The sequence below is a fragment of the Lynx canadensis genome, chromosome C1 (genome assembly GCF_007474595.2).
Source record: "Lynx canadensis isolate LIC74 chromosome C1, mLynCan4.pri.v2, whole genome shotgun sequence".
Classification (NCBI taxonomy): domain Eukaryota; kingdom Metazoa; phylum Chordata; class Mammalia; order Carnivora; family Felidae; genus Lynx; species Lynx canadensis.
In genome coordinates this window covers 19,894,664-19,918,031 of record NC_044310.1, presented here as the reverse complement: position 1 = coordinate 19,918,031, position 23,368 = coordinate 19,894,664, and the positions used below count along the sequence as shown (strand labels likewise).

Below are 23,368 nucleotides of genomic sequence, written 5' to 3'. Positions count from 1 at the left end.
GGAGATCATTCATTCATTCCTGGCAGGTAATTCTAGGTGACTACTAAATAATAACCAGCTAACATTTATTGAGAGCGATGCTCTCAACATATTACATGGGTTCCATTGCTCAATTCTCACAATAACTGTGAGGGAATTATCATCATTGTCTCTATTTTACAAATGAAGAAACTGAGGCACAGAGAGGTTAGGCGACTTGCTCAATGTTACACAGTTAATAAGTACAGTCAGGATTAAAACTCAAACGGTCTGAACTTTGGCCCTATGCTCTTAGTCACCAGGCTGTCTTGTGTCTTTAAAGGCCAGGGATTATCTGGGGCACCCGGCTGGCTCATCGGTGGAACATGCAACTCTGGATCTTGGAGTTGTGAGTTTGAGCCCCACGCTGGATGTAGAGATTACTGAAAATAAAATCTTTTTTTTTTTTTAAAGGCTAGGGATGATCAACTGGAGAATGAATGACAGTACCTACACCCCTTCCCTTCCCCACCACGCTACAAGGTGGAACGAGAGGGGAAATGTAGCCTCGGTTACCCTTGGGTTTAAGTTTTTGATGAGAAGTCCGGCCTGTGTGTTCCCCCAGGGAAGTGGCCCCCCTTTCCCTGGAGACAGTCCCCAGCCACTCCCAATGGCACATTCCCATGTTAGTGCCAGGAATATTCTTTCAATCAGCGGGGATTTACTGAGTCTACTACAGACTGAGTTCTGGAAATTTAGGCCCACAGTGGCAATGGTGTGGAACCATAAGTGCATACCTTCTTGGGTCAGCTAACAGCGCTTCCCGAGCTCACGTCTTGCTTGCTGTAATGCATTTACTTTTCTATTTTCAGATTTTTCAAAATATGGTTTTAATTCAACCTTTTCTGTATAATATACAGAAAAACACACAAATCACGCATGTACAGTTTGATGAGTTATCACAAAATGAGCCCCTCCCTGTAAGCACTGCCCAGCTCAAGAAATAGAGCTTTAGCAACACCCCAGAAACCATCCTCATCACCACGCTTCCCCTCCCCACTAAATGGCATCACTATCCCTGGTTTCCAGCATCATAAGTGAGACTGTTTGCCTTAAACTTTGTATAAATGGAACCGTACAGCATATACTCTTTTGTTTGTCTTTCACTTCCATTATGTCTGAGAGTCATTCTGACCCATTCATATTCATTGCCGTAAAGTATCCCATTACTACACTACAATTCACTTATCCGAGATACTGCTGATGACCCTTTTGGTTCATCAAATAATATTTCTTTTTTTTTTTAATGTTTATTTTTGAGACAGAGAGAGACAGGGTGTGAGTGGGGGAGGAGCAGAGAGAGAGAAGGAGACACAGAATCCAAAGCAGGCTCCAGGCTCTGAGCTGTCAGCACAGGGCCCGACGTGGGGCTCGAGCCCACAAACCGTGAGATCATGACCTGAGCCGAAGTCAGACGCTTAACTGACTGAGCCACCCAGGTGCCCCTCAAATAATATTTCTGAGACTATTCCTGCACACACCTTTTGGTGCACAGATGTTTGCAGATCTAATGTTATATAGCAAGAAGTGTCATTACCAAGTCATAGAATGTGTGCTCAACTTAAGTAGATCTTGTCAAGTTTTCCAAAATGGGTGTACCAATTTACACTTCCATCAGCAGATTTTAAAATCCAGATATGTAAAATGATCCTATCCACAATTACCCAGACTCTCATTAGAACTTTTTTTCCCTCAAACAGGTGTCTATTCGTGATCAACAAAAGTAAACATTTGCTTAATTGTTTTTTGAAATGAATTGTTTTCCCTTTTAAGATGTTTTACTAAAATTGAGTAAAACAAAATAGCATTTATAAAATATATGTTAAAAAAAAATAAATAAAATATATGTTAAGTATAGGGGCGCCTGGGTGGCTCAGTTGGTTAAGCATTCGACTTCAGCTCAGGTCATGATCTCATGGTTTGTGGGTTTGAGCCCCATGTCAGGCTCTGTGTTGACAGGTCAGAGCCTGGAGCCTGCTTCAGATTCTCTGTCTCCCTCTCTCTCTCTGCTCCTCCACCGTTCTCTCTCTCTCTCTGTCTCTCAAATAAAAAAAATTTTAAGTATATGTTAAGTGTAAAGAATAACAGTACAATGAACCCTCATCATGTCCCATAAATTTTGAAGTCACCTCCCTCCTAACGGTAATGATTACCCTGCATTGGGGGTTAATCATTTCCTTACTTTTCTTTCTTATTTTAAGTCATATTTATTTATGTATCACTAAAAAGTAGTTTTTAGTTTGTATTTTTTCAACTTTATATAAAGAATTCTATTTCCTACTTGCTCATTTTCCCTCATCATCATATACCTGCTGAAAAGTATTAAATGCCGGGGGCGCCTGGGTGGCTCAGTCAGTCAGGCATCTAACTTTTGACATCGGCTCAGGTCATGATCTCACAGTTCATGGGTTTGGCCTGTGCACTGGCAGTGCGGAGCCTGCTTGGGATTCTCTGCCCCTCCCCCGCTCATGCACTCTGTCAAAATAAATAACTTTAAAAAAATCGTACTAAATGCCAACTTTTTGCTCTTACAATCGCTGCATCTATGAATACTCATATATATTGTCATATAAAATACAAATCTGGACTCAGTAAGGAGAGACTTCTTTTTAAATGATTGTTGCAAGCGAAGAAAGGAACTGTTGCAATGGAGAAGAAACTTATTGCCATGGGACCATAAGATCTACACGTGCCTTCAAGGTTGAGACAAGAGGAGTGGATCATTCATAGGGAGGAGTAAACAGGGCTAGAAAGAACTGGGTCTGAGGAAGTGGGGTGATCAGGAGTGGCAGGATGAGACAGTAGATCAGAAAATGTTTTACCCTGAACCCAGGCTATTCTCAGGAGGGGTTGTGCGCTGGCTCACCACTTGGTGGGTGGGTGGGGGAGGCAAAGTTCAGGGACTTGGGGGAAGGAGAGGAGCTTAACCAAAGTTTGGTTAACAAGCATTTGGTTCTGATTGATCAGCGGGGACAAGCAGTTCATCTAAGCGTTTACAAGGCAAAGACTGGAATTTGGAGTCTGTGGCTAGCCTTGACATACATACGTACACAAGGGAGCACCCGTGAGTTTTATCTAAGTCATATAAGGAGGCGTGTTTCTTTGCAGTAAGCTGTGTTCTAGAACACAAAAGGGTGGGATCGGGTTTCTTAACCTTCACTGTTTTCCAGGATCACAGGGCTGGGTGAAGCTCAACATTGTCAATACAGGGACATATGCAAAAATTTAAGTATATACAGAGAAGTGGAATATGGGTAGCTTCACTTCCTTCTACTGGGTTATGTCGTATTGTTTTCCAAAGTGGTTGTACTAGTTTCCACTCCACAGCAGTGCATGGGAGATCCAGTTACTCTGCACTATCACCAGTACCTAGGATTTAAAAATTTTTGCCAATCTGGTGGATGTTAAGCACGTCTCACTAGATTTCCTTGATTATTAATGCGATTGATGCTCTTTCATTGTTAATTGGATGTTTAGTCCACTTTTCAGTTGGATTATCTCTTTCTTAGAGATGTGTGGGAGTGCTTGAATACGCTTTGGAAGAAGTGGCTGAGCCACTAAAATGTCTCTAAACTGAGAAAACTGAGATTAGGTGTGGGAAATCCCCAACAACTAAAAATCTTAAAAAGTGCCCCTCCCTCAGGCTTCTAATTTTATCACCACCAGAGTCTTACGAAAGCGATCTGTAAACACATTTCCCAAGTGATGTTTTCATCATCGCCGGCTGCTCTCTGCAGGAAACGGACCCCAAATCCCGCGCCTTCTCAGCTCCTCAACCACCACCCGACGGCCTAATCACCAGTTACACCTCATTGCACCACGGAGGCCTCGGTGCCGCGATATTCTCGCGAGAGTTGGAAACAGCCGATCATGTGACAACGCAAGATGGCGGTGCCCAGCGAGGCGGAGGAGGAGGCCACAGTCTACTTAATAGTGAGCGGCATTCCCTCGGGTTTGCGCTCTGCCCATCTCCGGAACTACTTTAGCCAGTTCCGAGAACAGCGCGGCTGTGGTTTCTTGTGTTTCCACTACCGGCATCGGCCTGAGCGGGCTCCTTCCCAGGCTTCTCCCGACTCTGCCCCAACTCCTATCGGCCAGGTTCTCGCCCAGACTTCAGTCACCGATGCCCGCACTCTTTCCCCTCCGGACTCTGCTCCCGCCCAGACCCGCACCTGCTGCTGCGTCATCTCGGTACGGGGGACAGCTCAGGCCCAGCAGCTTCTTCGCATGTACTCCGGCCGCCGGTGGCTGGATACTCAGGGGACTTGGTTGCCGGGTCGTTGTTACATCCGCAGACTTCGGCTACCTACTGAGGCATCAGGTACGGATGGGGAAGATAATAGACTAAGCCTACCGGCCCTGGAACAGAGACACCTTTCATGAGGGGATAAGTCAGGTCTCTGATTATCAGGCTCTTTAAGAGTTTAGGTCATTGCCGGACAGAGCTTCAGGCTCAACGCCATGTTAAGTTTAGGGGTGGAGGTCGTGGGGGGAGGGTACGGAAAGAGGCCTATTGGGATGATCCTTCTTTTTCCAGTTTATTACATTTCTTCTGAGACCTTTTTTTTTTTTTTTTTTGCTCTCTGAGAGGTCGATATTGCACTGACACAGAAGGAAAAAAAGGGAAACGAGGCTTCTTATTCACTTATTGTCTTTATTACATTTTTTTGTTGCTTCCTACCCAGCCCTCTCTTGGCAAGATGCAAATGAAAAGACAATCTCTTTTCTCTGGACAGCTCTGGAAGTCACTTTGATGGGTGGCAGGGAACAGCGCAGAGTTCTGTAATTCATTTATTCGACACATCTAGCTTTTGTGCTCACCCAGTGTGATTCTCGCTGCTGTGCAGAAAACAGACATAGTCTGTGCTCAGGATTCAGAGAGGAAAACAGATCTGTGAAAAAGTAACTGTCACAGAGATGGCATTCTAATTGTTAACATTTGCTGAGCACTTCCTGTGTGCTTACTAGGCATTGTTCTAAGCCTTTCATTTTCTTATTGACTCCTCACAACAATCCTATAAGGTAGGAGCTATTGTTACCCATTTTATAGGTAAGGATACTGAGGGATACAGAAGGTGTGTTACGTGCCCAAGGTTACAGAGCTAGGAAGTGGCAGCGTCACAGTACAAACCCAGGCATATTGACCCAGAGCCTATGCTCTGTATCAGCAAGTGTGAGATGACAGAGGAGGGAGAAACTGATCTCCTAGAGGGATCAGGAAATGTGGCTTTTCATCTGGATCTGAAAGATAAACAGGAGTTTGTGGGAAGGAACGGTGTTCAAAGTAAATGGCACTTGCAGAGACACAGACAGAGATGTGAAAGTCCATGGAACTTTCAGGGCATGTTAAATTGTTTGGTATGGTTGAAGCACATGGTTTGAGGATGCACAGGGAGTGGGGGTTGGTGGCAGTTGAGAATCAAAAATTCGACAGGAACCAGATCTAAAAGAAACTTGTGTGCTCAGCCAAGGTGATGAGAAATGGCATGAAATTGTTAGGTGGTTCTGGTCAGGAAAAGGAGGAAGTTACTCTGGAAAAGTATGAAAGGGAGGAACAGCATTAGGCTAAAAGATCTGAGCCAATTTCTGGCTCAAGTGTTGCTGGAGGCTTCGAGGTTTCAAGAGCCATTCTTTCTTCTGCTTTCCAAGGTTTCGGCTCCTTTCCTTTCAAAACCCGCAAGGAGCTGCAGAGTCGGAAAGCTCAGAGTGAAGCCTTTACTCTGGCTGACCTGAGGCAACTGCCAGAGCTGAACCCACCAGTGCTGATGCCCAATGGAAATGTGGGGACTCCTCTGCGGGTCTTTTTGGAATTGATCCGGGCCTGCCGCCTACCCCCTCGGATCATCACCCAGCTGCAGCTCCAGTTTCCCAAGACAGGTTCTTCCCGGCGCTATGGCAACGTACCCTTCAAGTATGAGGACTCAGAGACTGTGGAGCAGGAAGACCTTGTGTATACCGCCGAAGGTGAGGAAATACCCCAAGGAAGCTGCCTGGGGGACATACCAGTCAGCTCCTATGGAGAGCCGGAGGAGGAAGGGGAAAAGGAGGAGGAAGAAGAGTCGCACTCAGATGACGTGAGTAGAGCGAGCTATCCTTTCTTTGCTGGCAGCTTAGAGAGGCTCGGCCATCAATATACTACCACTCTTCAATTGTATATTACAATAGTTCTAAACCTGGCGGTGGGGTGGGGGTGGGGTGGTTCCCAGGAGAATTCCAAAGAGTTAGAACTCCCTGCAATTAAATATAAAACTATAAAACTTCATTTGCATGTGCAAATATGCATTTCTTTGAGGAGAGAGGCCAGAGCTTATCGCAAGATTCTCAAAGGGACCTTCTTTGCATTCTCTAGAAGGAATGTAAGGAGGGTCCTCTTCATAGATGAAAATGTACCCACCAAGAAGTAAAATCATCTAAGGAATTAGAGGCAGATGTGGGATGTGAACTTGGTCCCCTTTGCTGCTTGTCTAACCTCTGTGTGCTTTTATTACGTGGCTGAGAAATCACATCTATTTTCTGACCTTGAGTCTGTGGCTTGAACACCAGCTTCCACTCTCATTTTTTATCATGTGCGATAGACATTTCTTCTACCTCTTTCTCCAGATTTGGGTGTTCATCCGTAAAATTAGGAAAGGTGTGCTTTGGGGGGAAACTTTGTGCGTGTGCATACTCTGGGTGAAACAGTAATTCATCTGTGTCTTCCAACCGCCAGCCCAGAGCTGCTAACATCTGTACCACATCCTTAGTGTAGTACTCTCTGGACTTTTCCCAGCGCCTGCTCTGCAGCAGTGATTCCTGAGGCTTCTTGGAGTTTAACTAGGACAGGAGCCCCCAAGATTTCAAGCCAGGAGTCATCCTATCATTCTGCAAGTCTAGGCAAGCAGTTGTACACATAGGCTAGCGCAGGATTCCAGAGACATTCCAAGATCCATTTCCTGCCCTGGAAGAGCCTTAATATTGCCTGAAAAGAAAAAAACAGCAGCATCTGGAAAGGCTGTATGGTGTAGCCACGTGGGTTTGAATGCTGGCTCTGCCACTCTCCGTGTACTATCTTGGGCAAATCACCTTACTCCTCTGGACCCAGGTTTCCTCATCAGTAGAATGGGAATGATGGTACTCAACCTCACAGGGCTGTTGGGGTGATTAAAGGAGCTAAGTTATGAGAAGGGCCTGACGCACAGTAGACAATAGGTATTATTTATTGTCCCTTTTTTCTTTACGACATAACGTATAGAGGCCTAAACAGCGTGTACCGATTACCTCCAAACTGAGGAGTTTGGAGACGAGCGAGAGTGCTGTGGCCTCAGTGTGGGGGCTTCACGTGGGCTGTAGAACTTGAGGGATGAGGATTCACCAGGTGAAGAAAAAGTGGTGGGAGAGGAGGGCAGATAGTCCCAGCAGGGGGAACAGCATGGCCAGAAGCACAGGGATAAGAGTGAGTTGGGCTTGGGGGAAGGCACCAAGTGTTGTGACACGGGATGGAGAGATGTGTTGGGCAAGGCTCCAAGGACCAAATGTGTGCTGCTTCTAAGAGAAATTTGGAGGAATGGAGCCTGCTGTGCTCTGAGCTGCCCTCCTTGTGGGCATGAGGTCAGGAAGCTGAACAGACAGATCACCTCTGTCTACCTTCTTCAAGGACGATGACCGCGGTGAGGAGTGGGAGCGTCATGAGGCACTGCATGAAGATGTGACCAGGCAGGAACGTACCACCGAGCGGCTCTTTGAGGAGGAAATCGAGCTCAAGTGGGAGAAGGGCGGCTCCGGCCTGGTATTCTACACTGATGCCCAGTTCTGGCAGGAGGAGGAAGGAGGTAATGCTGGCATCCAGGCAAGGGTAGGAGTGATCCCTGCTGCATCCACTCAGGGCTCTCCATTCCACATGGGGATTCTCTGGCAAGGAGGCCAAATATGGGGCTAGAGAAGAGACTTACCTTGATTGTGTGTGAGAGGCCAGTCATCCTTTTTGGGGGTGGCGGATTAGTGGAATGAGGGAAAAATGCCCTCCGCCCCTGCAAATTCTGAATGCCCCCCGGCGGAGATATTTTAAAATATAATCAAAAGTCCCAAGTTCTAAGGGCACCTGAGTGGCTCAGTCGGTTGAGCATCTGATTCTTGATTTCAGCTCAGGTCGTGATCTCATATTTCGTGGGATCGAGCCCTGTGTCAGTGTGGCGCCTGCTTGGGATATATTCTCTCTCTTTCTCTCTTTCTCTCTCTCTTTCTCTCTCTGTCTCCCCCTCTCCCCCCACCTCTCTGCCCCACTCGTGTGCACTCACTCTTGCTCTCTCTCAAAATAAATAAACATTTAAAAAAAAGAGCCCCAAGTTCTAGAACATATGTCTAAGTCTAGATTTAACTCTCAACAGAACTGCGAATCCTTAGTTTACTCTCTTTGATGCTTTTTATTTGCAGACTTTGATGAACAGACAGCCGATGACTGGGACGTGGACATGAGTGTATACTACGACAGAGGTACTGGGCCAGGGATTACAGTATGGGGAGGTGGAACTGGTGCCCTGACCTTGCAAGGACACTCTACTAGGGCTTGCTTAGCAGAGGCTGAGACAGGACCAGTTCCCCTGGGGTAGCCCACTGAAAGCGTTCCTCTCTTAAATCATCTCTAGTTGTGTGCATTAAATACTGGTTGTGGGCAGAGCCCTTTTCCTTTGTAGAGGAAGGACATGTGGGGTCAGCCCTCAGGAGGCTCTGGTTCTGATGGGCAGACCCTGGTAGAATGGGAGGTTGAGGTGTTCAGGCTCTGGTTGAGAATTTAGATTCTGGAGGGGTGCCTGGGTGGCTCAGTTGGTTAAGTGTCCGACTTTGGCTCAGGTTGTGATCTTGTGGTTTGTGAGTTCCAAGCCCCACATGGGGCTCTCTGCTGTCAGTGTGGAGCCCTCTTTGGATTCTTTGTCTCCCTCTCTCTGCCCCTCCCCACTCGCTCTCTCAATCTCTCTCTCAAAAATAAACAACAACAAAGATTTTTTTTAAAAAAGAGGGAATTTAGATTCAGGAGTCAAAAATGACCTGGGAGAGGTTGGGGTAGGAGGAGAAGACCTGAGTTCTAATTCTGTTTCTCATCTCATGGCTCAGTGACTTTTCTGTACCAGTTTCCTCATCTGTAAGATAGGAAAGCCAGGGTTCCTACTTTTGGTGAGCCTCCAGTCTAATGAGAGAGATCATAGTAAAGTAATAAAACACCATAAAGATGAATATGCAAATCTTGTGAGGAGGTCCTAGAAACCTGATTTTCCCCCTTTCTGCTGAGAGAGACCCTTCTACAAACTGAGCTCTGCTCCCTCAGATGGTGGAGACAAGGATGCCCGAGACTCTGTCCAAATGCGTCTGGAACGGAGACTCCGTGATGGCCAGGAGGATGGCTCTGTGATCAAATGCCAAGTGGGCACCTTTGAGCGCCACACCAAGGTAAGCACTGTGTCTAGCCCATCGACCCCTCTCTTTTCCTTCTCTATCTCCATTCTTTCTGCCACCCCCACCCCCCTGCCCCGCAGCCCCATGTCTTGAGTCTTTGCCCTTCCCTCCACAGGGCATTGGACGGAAGGTGATGGAGCAGCAGGGCTGGGCTGAGGGCAAGGGTCTGGGCAGCCGGTGTTCAGGGGTGCCTGAGGCCCTGGATAGTGATGGCCAGCACCCTAGATGCAAGCGTGGATTGGGGTGAGTATGGCCAAGAGACTTTCCTGGGGGCCCAAGCTAGGCTTTCATCTGTACCCTGGTTTCCCCCCTTCCGTCTGGTTTTGGAAGGGTATTGGAGACTCCTAGGGTTGAGCTTCAAAGCAGAATTAGAAGGAAAAGGTAGGTCTGGCACTATTAATTTTTTAGACCAAGCTCTAAGGCTTGATAGGATCACTGATCTCCTGTGGAAGTCATACCCCCTGGTCTGAGGAGTTTGGACTTGATTGCTGTTAGGGAGTGCCTGTAAGTCACAGAATGGTGACTGTTTTTTCTAAACTCTATGTATTATTTAAAATGAAGGCAATACGTGAGACCTCTGGTTGCTGGCACTGTCGATGGAGAGATAAGAGGACTGAAGAGCAAAGATCCAAATTTAAAGGCTCGATCTTTGGGACAAACCAGACGTGTAGTAGCTACTTCTCTGTCTTTTCCCAACCCTTTATTGGAGTTTGAGAGCAGGCCTCCCTCTCAGTTTGAGCCCTTTTTAATGCAGGTACCACGGAGAGAAGCTACAGCCATTTGGGCAACTGAAGAGACCCCGTGGAACTGGCTTGGGGCTCATCTCCACCATCTATGATGAGCCCCTACCCCAAGACCAAGGGGAGTCGCTGCTCCGACGCCAGCCACCCACCAGCATGAAGTTTCGGGCAGACGTGGCATTTGTGAGGAGTTCCAGCTGTGCCTTGGACAACCCCTCAGAGCATGAGTGACAGCTTCGGGCCTTCCTTAGTGTCACTCATAACTGCACCAGTGGCAGCCCTCTGCCTTGGCCTTATGTCCCACCACAGCCGAAAGAACTCTGGGACCAGTAATCTGCGCAGCTTGTTCACAGTGTTCTGTTCTGAACTTGCCTTCTGGCGCTCTACCTCAAGGACATTTTTACCAAAAGCCCCCTGTCCTCTTTTAATATTAGGGCTGAATGACCTCAGTGGTCTCCTAACCCCAGTCCCTGTTTGGGCTTGCCCATGTTGCCTCCTCCAGTACCTTGAACAGTTGGATTGACTGAAGTTGTCAGCACAACCTTCGCTGAGCGGGGGGTTCACTGTAAAGGTCAGAAAGAGGGGGAAACGGGCCTGGAAGAGGAGAGGACCCGCGGTGCTTGGGAAGGGACGATCTCGGGGCGGGCCCTCCATCGCCTCCACCCGTGACTGGCTGGGAGCCGACAACGGAAAGGTCGCGGGAAGGTGGCCCGGGTCTGTGACCTAACGGGAGAATAAAGACGTTTACTACCAGATTTCTCTTTATCTTCCAATTTGGGCCAGGGGAAGCCCGGGAAAATCTGGGCTAGAGTTCCCACCACCACCCCAAACCCGCTAGCGGAGCCCAAACCCGGAGGGGAAACGCTCCGCGTCGCCACGCCCCTCGGCGTCAAGCAGCGCCGTCATCCTGGGGGCGGGACTTCCTCTCGGGGCTCCCGTCGTTTCCGACGTCGTCCGGAAGTCGGGCGCTGGTCCCCTTACACTGCGCGGGTGTGTGCGGTTCCTCCTTCGGCTACCCCGGGGCCGAAGTGTACGTCGGGGATCCCGTAGCCTTCGGCTTGTGTCTCAGCCGAACTACCTGCTCCGCACGGGGCTGCGTGCAGCCTATGGCGGGGGCCGCCCCGACCACGGCCTTTGGGCAGGCGGTGATCGGCCCGCCTGGTTCGGGGAAGACCACATACTGCCTGGGCATGAGTGAGTTCCTGCGCGCGCTGGGCCGGCGCGTGGCGGTGGTGAACCTGGACCCGGCCAACGAGGGGCTGCCGTACGAGTGCGCTGTGGACGTGGGCGAGCTGGTGGGGCTAGGCGACGTGATGGACGCGCTGCGGCTGGGGCCCAACGGCGGCCTGCTGTACTGCATGGAGTACCTGGAGGCCAACCTGGACTGGCTGCGTGCCAAGCTAGATCCCCTACGCGGCCACTACTTCCTCTTCGACTGCCCAGGCCAGGTGGAGCTCTGCACGCACCACGGCGCTCTGCGTAGCATCTTCTCCCAGATGGCGCATTGGGACCTCAGGGTGCGTCTTGGGTCGAGCAGGCTTCTTTTGCAGATGGAGGAACTGAGACAGGGAGGACAGATGCCACGCCCCCATGTCACACAGCGAGGTAGGGGCCGAGTCGCTTTGGAGTAAAACTGGTGTGAGTTCGAATTCAGGCTCTGCCACTGACTCGCTGTGTGGTCCTGGGTAAGTCAGTTTCTCTCTCTGAACCTCAGTTTTCTCATCTGCACAATGGATGTACTAGCACCCAATTTGGGGTTGTTAGAAGTATGGAAAGGGTTATGTAGACAGTGGCATGGTGATTGCTGTTGTGACTTGGTGGGCAAAAGTAAATGAAATAGAGTCAGATGTAGTCAGAATGGAACTAGTTGCCCACCGGGAGACTTGGTGCAAGGCATCTTGTAAGGAATAATGCCCCATATCTCCTGGCAGAAGGAAATGAGTGTGGCTATTAGAATGGAGCAGAAGCAGGAGGAAACTAATGGGGAAGGCTTGTACTCTGTCCTCAGAAGTCCTCAGTCTCTTGAGAAAGACATAGGCCCCGATGTTTCCTGCCTTCCCAGGCCACTCACCCCGTCTCTTCCTCTCCTTCCAGCTGACTGCTGTCCACCTGGTGGATTCTCATTACTGCACAGACCCGGCCAAGTTCATTTCGGTACTGTGTACTTCTCTGGCCACGATGCTACATGTGGAGCTGCCCCATGTCAACCTGCTCTCCAAGATGGACCTCATTGAGCACTATGGGAAGTTGGGTGAGAGCTCCTGTTCTGGGCAGCCAAGGAGTAGGGAATGAAACATCTCAGCTGCAGGGAGCTGCCTCCAGGTCCTGACTCCTATTTATTTTGTGCACACTCTGTATGCTAGATATTGTTCTGGATTTGGGGGACAAGAGAGCTATAGATGGGGATATGTACACTGCAAAGGAATTAAAGTGAATGGTTGGGAGTGAGTTGAATGAGCAGCGCTATTTGAGGATGAGATCTGAATGGTGAGAAGGAGCCAGCCAAGGCTGAACTGTTCTAGGCAGAGGGACCAGTAGGAGGAAAGGCCCTTAGGGAAGGAGTTTTTTTGTGTTTAAAGAAAAAGTGGGGGGAGGGGAGGAAGCCCAGAGTAGTTGAGGTAGCAGTAGGGGAAGGGTGGTAGGAAATGAGGTCAGAGAGGGGGGCCAGGGCTAGAACCTGTACTGTTGAAACACTGGGGAAAGCCAGTGATGAATATTAGGCAAGGAAGTAGCACGAATTAAGAACATCATTATGGCTGTTTTGTGGAGAACGAATGAGAATGAGCAAGAATGCAAACAGAGATGTTGAGGAGGTTTTTTGCAGCAGCCTAAGCAGTGGTGGTGGGAATGGAGAGAAATGGATCGATCCAGAACTTACTCAAGAAACAGCGTCTCTTGGTGGGTTGGATGTGGAGACTGAGGAATTAAGGATGACTTCAGGGGTGCCTGGGTGGCTCAGTTGGTTAAGTGTCCGACTCTTGATTTCGGCTCAGGTCACGATCCCGGGGTCATGGGATGGAGCCCTTCATCAGGCTCCGCCCTGAGCATGGAGCCTGCTTGGGATTTTCTCTTTCCCTCTGCCCATCTTCCCTACTCACATATGCTCTGTCTAAAAATAAATAAGTAAATAATTTTTTTTTTTTTAAGGCTAGCTGTCAGGTTTCCAACTGAGCCAGTGGACAAATAGAGGCACCTTTGTCAGGGTGGGAAAGATTGAGGGAGAAGCAGGCTGGCACAAGGCAGGAGAGTTGCCTAGGGGCCTCATAGCCAGCATTTTTTTCCTGCACAATAAGTGCTCTCCTGAGCTGGGAGCATCAGCTCCCTAAATAGCATCTCCAGGCACAAAGGAACCTAGAGAACAAAAACTGAAATGACCAGCAGGGAACAGGAAGAAAGGTTGTTGGGATCATGGGGTCACAAAGTGTCAGGGCATTGTCCAGGGAGGCCTACTGGCTCTCAGTCAGGACATGGAGGGATGTCAGCACCTTGGAGGGGCTACCTCAGCTCAGAGTCCTGGTCCATCTCTTGTTAAGCCCAGAAGCCCTATTTTATCAATGCCCAGATTTGCAGTCTTCCTGAGCCCCTCTCCTCGCCCTTCATGGCCCCAGATGGCTACATGGTCATCCCTGACCTTTCTAGCTCTGACTCTGACCAGTCATCCTTACAAAAGACTGTTGTGCAAACCAGATGAGGCCATTGAGGCCCAGAGACATTACATGAATAGCCCAAGGTCAATCACACAGCTGATGTGTTAGCTGAGATGAAATCTAAACCCACATGCACCTGGCTCAAACTGCTTAATTCCTGGGGAGAAATGTACCTATCAGGCAATCCAAGAAGTTTGTTGGAATGCCCAGGACATTATTCCTTGCAGGCAGAGGAATGTCAGTTTCTGATTAGAACACAGTAGCCAGAATGCAGGGAGTGGGTCAATCAGTCTCCAACAGCCTGATTGCATTAGCTCACTGTGGGCCAGACCAATAGAGTAGCCCAACTGACTTGAGTTTTTTGGCAGAAATGGACAGTGCAAGGAGGCCCAGTTTCCTTTTCTTAGAGGAAGTTTGTATTCATAGAACTCCGAGTCATCTAGTCTGATGTCCTCATTTTACATTAAGAAGGAACTGGCCCAGAAGGGAAAGTGATTTATCCAAGAGGCACCTTGCTACAATCCTTATAGTGCGTGTGCTGGGTCCTGGGGCTACTACCTGACTGTGAGTTCCATGTGGCACGGACCAAGCGCTGTTCTTGGCACACATTTGATACCGTTATTTGTTACCATTGAGCAAGTGCTTCTCTGTACCAGACATTGGGATTTAATAGCATTTAGTCCTCACAGCAGTCCTGTATAGCTACTACGTGGCAGAACCAATGGGTAAAAGCAAATATTTTTTTCTTAGTAACTTCATTTCACTGCCTCAACAAATATTTGTTGAATGAATGAATGAGGGAATAAAGACAAAAGGAAGAAGGAAAGGAAATGTGGTTCCTGTCTTTGGGTCTTTTAGCCTGATGCCAATTGCTCCTGAACACCAGTTTCTCTCCTTAGCCTTCAACCTGGACTACTACACGGAGGTCCTGGACCTCTCCTACCTGCTCGACCACCTGGCTTCTGACCCTTTCTTCCGCCACTACCGTCAGCTCAATGAGAAACTGGTGCAGCTCATTGAAGACTACAGTCTGGTCTCCTTCATCCCTCTCAACATTCAGGTACTAGGAACTAAGAGGCCTCTTCCCTTGCCTGTAGGCTCTGACAGTGCCTGGAACTTCACCAAGCAAGGGTACAGGAGGCTCGGAAGGCCCAAACAGTGGTCTTTGTCCTGGGTCCAACTATCATTCAGTCCTCTTGGTTTTAGGACCAGTGGCTGTCATGGGCAGGATTCCAATAAAGAGAATAGACCAAACTTTGGCCCCGTCTATTCTGTTTTGCTGGGTTTTCTCCACACATGTTCCCTCATCCGTGTGAAAATGGGTGATATCAGAAAGTCACCATCAAGGGACTTGACCAAAGCTTAAGATAGGTCTCTCGACCTCATTTAGGATGGGCAACTATGTGTTGACTTTGCAAGGTAGTACCCAACCCCTGTGCATGGACTTGAGCAAACTTATCTCTTCCCTGTTTAATGCCATGCTTTTCTCCTCTGAAATGAGAAAGTGAACTCCACAATATTAATCATAACAATTACCACTTACTGAAGGCTTTCTGTACTAGGCATTATGCTAAGGACTTGTACGTGCATTATTTTGATCTTTTCTTCCCATCATGTGATGTATGGACTGGTCTTATTACTTTTATGTGAATGAGCAAGTAGATTATATGCAGATTTATTGGGTGCCTAAGTGAGCTAAGTACTGTGCCAGGCACTGAGGATACCTCCACAGAAAAGTCCCTGACCTCATGGGGCACACAGTCAAATAGGGGAGGCAGAGGAGTTAATAACTTGTCAAAAGTAAGCTCTAATCAGAGCTGTAGGATAGACCCAGGGGACTTTGGGTGTGCATAGAGGAGCTTATCTGTTCTGATTTGGGTGGGTTGGTGGTCAGGAGAGATGGGATGTAGCCAGGCCTCTGGGGACAAGTGGAACTACTCCAGGCACAGAAGCTGCATGAGGCAAGGTTGAAAGGGATGTTTGGAGGCTGCGGGCACTTTGAAATGTCCTCAGTTCCACATACCTCTGTTTTACTCACAAGGCTGTTTCTCTCCTCCCCACCCAGGACAAGGAGAGTGTCCAGCGGGTCCTACAGGCTGTGGATAAAGCCAATGGCTACTGCTTCGGGGTCCAAGAGCAGCGAAGCCTGGAGGCCATGATGTCCGCTGCAGTGGGAGCTGATTTCCATTTCTCCACGTATCCTTGCTCTCTAGCCTCTAGGCCACGGCCAAGGGGGAGACATGAGGCTCAGGAGTGGCCACATCTCCCCTTGTAGATGACTGATCTCTTGCTGACCAGTTGGGCTCCTTGGTGACTGTCTCTCGGGTGCAAAGGCTGGTCCCTTAGATGGCTTCAGTGTTGGTTGTACCTGAGGACAAAGGAGGATACTGATCAGAAGGAGCAGCAAATACGGATGCAAAGAAATGAAAAGGCATTGGTCGTTTGGGAGAGATGCAAGGGGTTCAGTTTGCTTCTTGTCCTGACTGTGAAAGGGAAAGGGGGGTGTAGGGGTGCAGGGGTAGTAGGCAGGGCTGACGGTGGGGGGCTGGCATGCCCTGCTGAGGCGTGTGGACTTCCGCTTGTGGGTGGGCGGTGGGAACCAGCATAGCCTGGTTGTGCAGGGTGTGACATGGCCAGGTGTACGTTATTTAAAAGCCCTCCGAGTGCAGAAATTGCGTTTAAGGGATGTGAGCGGAGGCGCAAGAGCGTTTACAGTCTGTAGATGGAAAGAGATGAAACGTTAGTAGTAAGAACGGAAAGAAGGGTACAGAGTGGATAAAAGGAGGTGGGCTACCAGCGTTGGTGACTGGGTGGTTATGGGAATAGATGGAGGTGGAGCAGAAGTTAGATTCCCAGGTTTCTGGCTAATACAGCGGTACGCGTGGGCAGTTCTGTTGGTCACTGAGGCAAGAGAAGGAAGGGAAGAGGACAGGCTTATCACCTGGATGGGAGGGATGGACGCTGGCAGATGTGCTGTGTTTGAGGGGACCGTGCGACAGCCAGAGCTGTCAGCTAGACCTCCGGAACTGGAGCTGGATTCGATGGCCAGTGGGATGGAGCTAAGGTCACGTGCAGGTGTCCCGCACGTCACCGAGGCCGCGAGTGAGGCAGGACAGGGAAGCGCAGGCCCACTAGGATGGTTTCAGACATTTGACACTTACACAGCATGCCGGACACCAGGGGGGCTCGAGAGCCCTTGGTATGGAGGAAGATCATTCCAGCCAGTACCTTCTGATCTGTGTCCGGCCCTTCCACACGTGGGAAACCAAGCTCGCAGGGAACCAGACAGGTTGTAAATAAAATGATGGCGGTAGAGCGCGCAGTGCTCACTGAAGGGGTTGAGCTGCTACCTCACACTTGCAGTTAATGTCGGCAAGTTCAACTGCAGGTGCTCAGCAAAAACGTGAAGGGACAGTTTCAGTAGTCCTGAATTTTTTTGTACGCTGTGCATTGCTTTATGCATCCGTACGTGTTATGTAAGGTTCTGTTTGTAAAACGGTACACTTTTTGATAGATGATTTAAGGGATTTTCAAAGGTATTTTTAACCGTATGCATTTGTGCTGATTTTATTTATTTATTTATTTATTTATTTAAAAAAAAATTTTTTTTTCAACGTTTATTTATTTTTGGGACAGAGAGAGACAGAGCATGAACGGGGGAGGGGCAGAGAGAGAAGGAGACACAGAATCGGAAACAGGCTCCAGGCTCTGAGCCATCAGCCCAGAGCCCGACGCGGGGCTCGAACTCACAGACCGCGAGATCGTGACCTGGCTGAAGTCGGACGCTTAACCGACTGCGCCACCCAGGCGCCCCTATTTTTATTTTTTATTAAAAAAATTTTTTTGCGTTTATTTATTTTGAGAGAGAGAGAGAGAGTGGGGGCAGGGGCAGAGAGAGAGAGGAGAGAGAGAAAATCCCAAGCAGGCTCCAAGCTCAGTTCGATATCTTGAACCATAAGATATCACCTGAGCTGAAATTGAGAGTTGGGACCCTTAACTGACTGCGCCACCCAGGCGCCCCTATTTGTGCTGATTTTAGATTCTGCCCCCTACCCTAATCCTCATAAGGTTCAACTTCATTCCACATCTAAGACAGTTAAGGATTGGGGCACCTGGGTGGCTCAGTCAATTGAGCGTCTGCCTCTTGATTTCAGCTCAGGTCATGGTCTCACGATTCATGGGATCGAGTCCCGCATCAGGCTCTGTGCTGCCAGCACACAGCCTGCTTAGGATTCTCTCGCCCCCTCTCCCTTTGTCCCTGCCCCAGCATGCTCAGAGTGCACTCAAAATAAATAAATATTTTTATAAAAAGAAAACTAAGGATTGGTATAAAGAAGGGAAACGTCAGCTCTCCTGAGGAGCGTGTGGGTCAAGGAAGCTTCACCAAGGCAGTGGTGCTGGAATTGTGTTATCTTAAAGTGAGGGTTAACCAGGCTGATTAAGAGGGAAAGGGAATTCAAAGCAAAGAGAGTAGTATATACAAAGGCATGGCGGTTCAAGGTCAAGGCACGTCTGGGGAGTTGCAAGTAGAATAGCACGACTAGTGGGCAGGACGGGGCTTTGGCTGAAGAGCAGTGATAGGGCCAGACAGATGGTCAAATAGATGCAGGGTTCCATGTGCCCTGCTCAGGAATGTGGACTCCAGGTGGAGTCCAAATGCAAGTTTGAGGTTATTTCATGTCAAGCAAGATGGACTCCACTCATCCTGAGTGATTCTCAGGGCGACTTGCACAGGAACAAGGCATTATTTCTTGAGAAAAAGAGAGGGGGAAGGGGCACAGGTTCAGAGTCTGCTTGAGTAGGGGTGCCGTGGATTTTGGTGGATGGATCCCTAAGAGATGAGAAAGAAAGTCCGTACCCTGAACATCATTTAGTGAACTACATACTCTACTGGAAAAATCTCATTTAATCCTCATTCGGTCCCTTCTTTTTTTTTTTTCTCAAGTTCATTTATTTTGAGAGAGAGAGTATCCCAGGTATCTGGACTGTCAGTGCAGAGACTGATGCAGGGCTCGAACTCAAGAACCGTGAGATCATGAGCTGAGCTGAAACCAAGAGTCGGACGCTGAGCCACCCAGGCGCCCTTCAGTCGCTTCGTATAGGTGAAGCAGTTGGGGCTGTGAGAGTGACAGGTCCAAGGTCCTTCTCCCAGGATGTGCTGGAAGGACAGTTCAAACCTCCGTCTCCCTGGTTGTGGAACCTAGTTTCTACTAGGTGAACCTCACTGGAGTCACCTAGTAGAACAGCCACGGTGGCCATCCTTCCGTGTCCAACTGCCATCTCCTCCTCAGACCCACACCCAGACCTCAGGCCGGCCAGCCTCACGGGGCTCACTCAGCAGTATCACAGTCTTTTCCTCCGTGAGTCTGATTGGCATCCTTCCCACTCCATGTCCCTGCTGTCCCAGAGAGGTAGAAAGAGAGAGGTAGAAGGCACCGGATAGCGCAAGCAGAAGTTAGTTGTTATCTTTGAGCTCCCCTGAGTTCCCTCCCGTGGCAGAAGAGAAGTCGGAAACACTTAGCACCTGCTGTGTACTAGGTGCCACAGTAGGCACTTTGTATTGTCTTCTTTGAGCCTCACAACTCTATCTTACAGACGAGAAAAAAGGATGTGGCAAACTCAGGATTTAAACCCCCAGTGGTCTGGCTCCAGAGCACGTGACCTAACACAGCTGCAGGGTTAGTGCCGTCTGGTCCTTTGATCCTCAGCAATGTGGGGAAGAGGCGAATACAGAAGCATTTGGGTCTGGATTGTTTGTTTAATGTTTGTGTATTTTTGAGAAAGAGCAATCATGTGCAGAGGTAGGGGAGGGGCAGAGGGAAGGGGACAGAGGACCCGAAGTGGGCTCTTTGCTGACAGCACAGAGCCCGACGTGGGGCTTGAACCCACGAACTGTGAGATTATGACCTGAAGCGAAGTCGGACGCTCAACCGACTGAGCCACCCAGGGGCTGGGGTCTGGGTGTTTTGAGGGGCCTCTCAGACCCAGTGGGTGCCTATTGCCTGGAGCTATAACGGTGAGAAAGGGAGAGGGGTGGGAGCAGAATCCGCCAGACGTGGCTATCGCGCCGGCATCAGTAGAGGTCGGATCCTGCCCAGACCAGTTCCCCACCCTTGCCTGTGCCAGCATCCTTGACACACCCTCCCTCAGCACCCTGGGCGTCCAGGAGAAGTACCTGGCATCCTCAGACCAGTCAGTGGAGCAGGAAACCATGCAGCTGTAGCAGCGAGCTGGGCCCTGCAGAGCAAGAAGCAGAACCCAGCATTGGAGAAAGTGGCAGCCGCCAATGACCACGGACAGCCCTGCCGCCTCAGATCGAGAGCAGTCTCCCCAACCAGGCAGAGCACTCACCGCACGCTCAGTGGTTGCTGTTGCCAGGAATTCAGCACCGGCCCCAGTCGGGCTACGATGGGATGTGCTACAAACACAAGAGTTTACTTTCTACTCTTTGTGACCTCCAAGCTTTCCTCAACCGTCTAGGTCCAGAGAGTTGGGGCAGAACAAGGGAATGGGACCTTCCCTTAGAAGAGGCCTATGTCTTCATACAGGACGTCATTCCCGTCCAAGCACAGGACTGTGCTAGAACTGACACTCAGTCTCCGGTGGTGCGGTTTTGTAAATTCGCAGTTGTAGCAGTGAGTCCGGTGCCTCAGTTTCCACAGGTGATGCTCCCTAGCAGATCTGAGTGTTTTGTTTTCATGGTATTTATTTTATGGTTTTATTCCTTTGGGGCAAGGGTCAACTAGTTTTCCATTTATACTCGTCATTAAAAGTTTACTTTGAAATTGCAAAAAGTGAGTTGTTTGAAGAAAAATATTAAGTATACAGCATGACCTCACAAGGAGTGTGGCTTGAGGTTGGAAATAATGGGGTTTGCTTCCTTTGGTTCTTCCTGCAACTGGTTGAGTGTAATTCATATTTTCAACCAATAGGTGGCAGTCCAGGCTTAGCAGTCACAGCCCGGAGGCAGCAGGGGACCGATGGCAACTGTGCCAGAAGTCTCATTTGCAGACACTTGGTCCTGTTAACATGTGAGAAGGGCTCGGCCTTTTACAAAGTGCTTCCACACACATGGTTCTCATGTGGCTCTCACAGCCATTCCCGGAGATCTAGACAAGATGGAATATTAGGAAGCCCCATTTTACAGTGAGGAAACAGATGAGTTTGAACTTGGCTCAGCCTGGCTGTCTCATTGTCCACTTTGCTGACTTCTTTTCTTTCTTTCTTTCTTTCTTTCTTTCTTTCTTTCTTTCTTTCTTTCTTTTCTTTTCTTTTCTTTTCTTTTCTTTTCTTTTCCTTTCTTTTCCTTTCCTTTCTTTTCTTTTCTTTTTTCTTTTTTCTTTCTTTTCTTTTCTTGTTTATTTGTTTACTTTGAAAGGGAAAGAGAGCATGTGGAGAGGGCCAGAGAGAGGGAGAGAGATTCCCAACAGGCTTCACACTGCCAGCACAGAGAGCCTGATGTGGGGCTCAGACTCATGAACTGTGAATTCATGACCTGAGCCGAAATCTAGAGTCGGACTCTTGACAAACTTAGCCACCCAGGCGCCCCTTTGCCGACTTCTTAATGGTGAAAAGTCACGGCCCTTCTCCCACAGGATTTGTGGCCAATCAGGGGGAAGAATTTAAACACCTGTAGAGTATTCCTGAATCATAAATCAAGGGGAAGATAGGTCACTGGGGGTTTGGGCAGTTGGAGAATTCAGCTTAGGAAAATCTGTTCCGAAGTGGCATTGAGACGGGGGTGACGGAGCTTTGCTTCCCAATTGGAGGAGTCAGAGCAGAAGGCAGAAGAGTGAGGGGCTGTGAGGAGGCTCCTCTAGCTGGGAGAGTATGAAAGCAGCCGACCTCTGCTCCCACGCCTGGCCGAATGGGGGGTAATTACTAGGTGCTGCTTCCCCAGCCTCTTTCATCTGAGAAGTTCAAAGCACCGTACCCCTATTAACACCCTACAGTAGGTAGGGAGGATCAACAGCAAGCCAGGGAAACTGAGGCCACGAGGCGCAGCCTGGGGATGCCTGTGAGTCACTTGTGGGGCCCGGAGCCCAGGAACCCTGACGCCCAGGTTGCTGGACAAATCCCTCATCAGGTAGGGTGTGAGGGTGGATCCTGTTTTGGAACGTAGGACCAGTAGCTGTGGTCAGGGGTTCTGCTGCTTGCCCCATCACCCTGGCACTTACCAAAGCAAACCAGCTGGAAGGAAGGTGCCATTTGAACTTTATGGCCTTGCATCCAAGCACTCTGAGCATTTATCCTCTGCAGTCACGGAGTGGAGAAAGGCGGAAGTCATCCCACAGTTAATTTTCAGGCCTTGGAGTGACAGCAAGGGTATTTCCTCCTCCAGGAAATGTAGCTCTGTTCACCTACTGATGGCAAAATGATTTTCTGTTCCCCTGCCATGGTGGGGAGGAGTTGGAAAATGAAAAGAAAATAAGTCACCCATGATCCCATAACATATAAATAATAAAAAATCTTTGTAATCTGCAATAAGTTTTATATTCAAATGTATAAATATATTTTGTGTTTCTCAGTCTTTTCTATACATGGAGGGGGGTAGCTGGAGCATTTGTACGAGTGGAATATGTTATACTTGCTCTGTAACCTGCGTTTTCTAGTCAACACTTATTTCATCCAGTTAAAAATAGAGAGACCTTTTTAATGTCTACATAATATTCCATGGTAAGGCTATGACATTGTTTACCTGTCCAGACTCCCATGGTTAGCCTAAGTCATTACCAATTGTTTGCTGTTGTGAATTGTGCCGCGATTATATTTTCATACTCAAATCTTTGTCTGAGCCTCTGATTTTTAACTTCTGGAGAGATCCTAGAGATGAAACAGCTGATACTTCCCAGGTTCTGGATTCATATTGCCAAAATGCCTTCCAGAAAAGTGGCACTTTGCCTCTCACAGACACTGTCTGAAAGTGCTCTTCTCACTTCCAGACCTCACTTGGCAATCATGAACAACTCCTGGAGGGAGGAAACCATCTCTGAGTGCCTTAGAAGGGACCTTCCCGGTCTTCTCTGCTAACCACTGACATTAGGATATATGCATTTCCTGGCTTTGAAGTGAGGACTCCCCCCGCCCCGCCCCACCCCCAAAATTGGAAGATACTGTTTGGAACTTAGCAGAGGCCACAGCTAATTGAAAAGGCTTCCAGCCCAGATAAAGAGGCTTAGGAGTGAACGTGATGCCCTAAAACCCACAGAGCTGAAGCACAGCCAGGCTGCTCTCAGCTGTTTCTGAATTAGCAAGATGCTCACCCACAGTTGGCTGAGAATAGGAAGCCTGATCCCATTAGAGTCTGTGGGAAGTTCTGTCTTAAGAGATTCTCTCTCCTTTCCCAGGGCTCCTGAGAGAGGAGGGGAGTGATGGCAGACCCATCCCAGCCCTAGGAAGAAGGAAGAGTCCCAGATTAGTGCACACTTTGATGAAATCAGGCCTGCTGAGGGGAGGGGAAAGCCCTACACCTTATTTCCAACCCCTCGTGTCAACTCATCGTGTCCTTCATTTCCAGCCAAGGAGCCAACTTCAGAC

The 23,368-nt window shown here is 48.9% G+C and overlaps 2 protein-coding genes across 2 annotated transcripts; both read left to right on the top strand.

The window, feature by feature from the left end:
• The first annotated feature begins 3,866 nt into the window (after nt 1-3,866).
• On the top strand, nt 3,867-10,939 carry GPATCH3 (G-patch domain containing 3). The gene is made up of 7 exons (XM_030323590.1): nt 3,867-4,339; nt 5,668-6,092; nt 7,652-7,826; nt 8,428-8,487; nt 9,317-9,438; nt 9,560-9,687; nt 10,199-10,939. The coding sequence occupies exons 1-7, from the start codon at nt 3,904-3,906 to the stop codon at nt 10,413-10,415; spliced, it is 1,563 nt and encodes a 520-aa protein (XP_030179450.1). The 5' UTR covers nt 3,867-3,903; the 3' UTR covers nt 10,416-10,939.
• A 200-nt stretch (nt 10,940-11,139) lies between these two features.
• GPN2 (GPN-loop GTPase 2) lies at nt 11,140-22,614 on the top strand. Its single transcript, XM_030323598.2, has 5 exons — nt 11,140-11,701; nt 12,279-12,435; nt 14,731-14,891; nt 15,897-16,027; nt 19,982-22,614. Exons 1-5 carry the CDS (start codon nt 11,291-11,293, stop codon nt 20,052-20,054), a joined length of 933 nt encoding a protein of 310 aa, XP_030179458.1. The 5' UTR covers nt 11,140-11,290; the 3' UTR covers nt 20,055-22,614.
• The last annotated feature ends 754 nt before the right edge of the window (nt 22,615-23,368 follow it).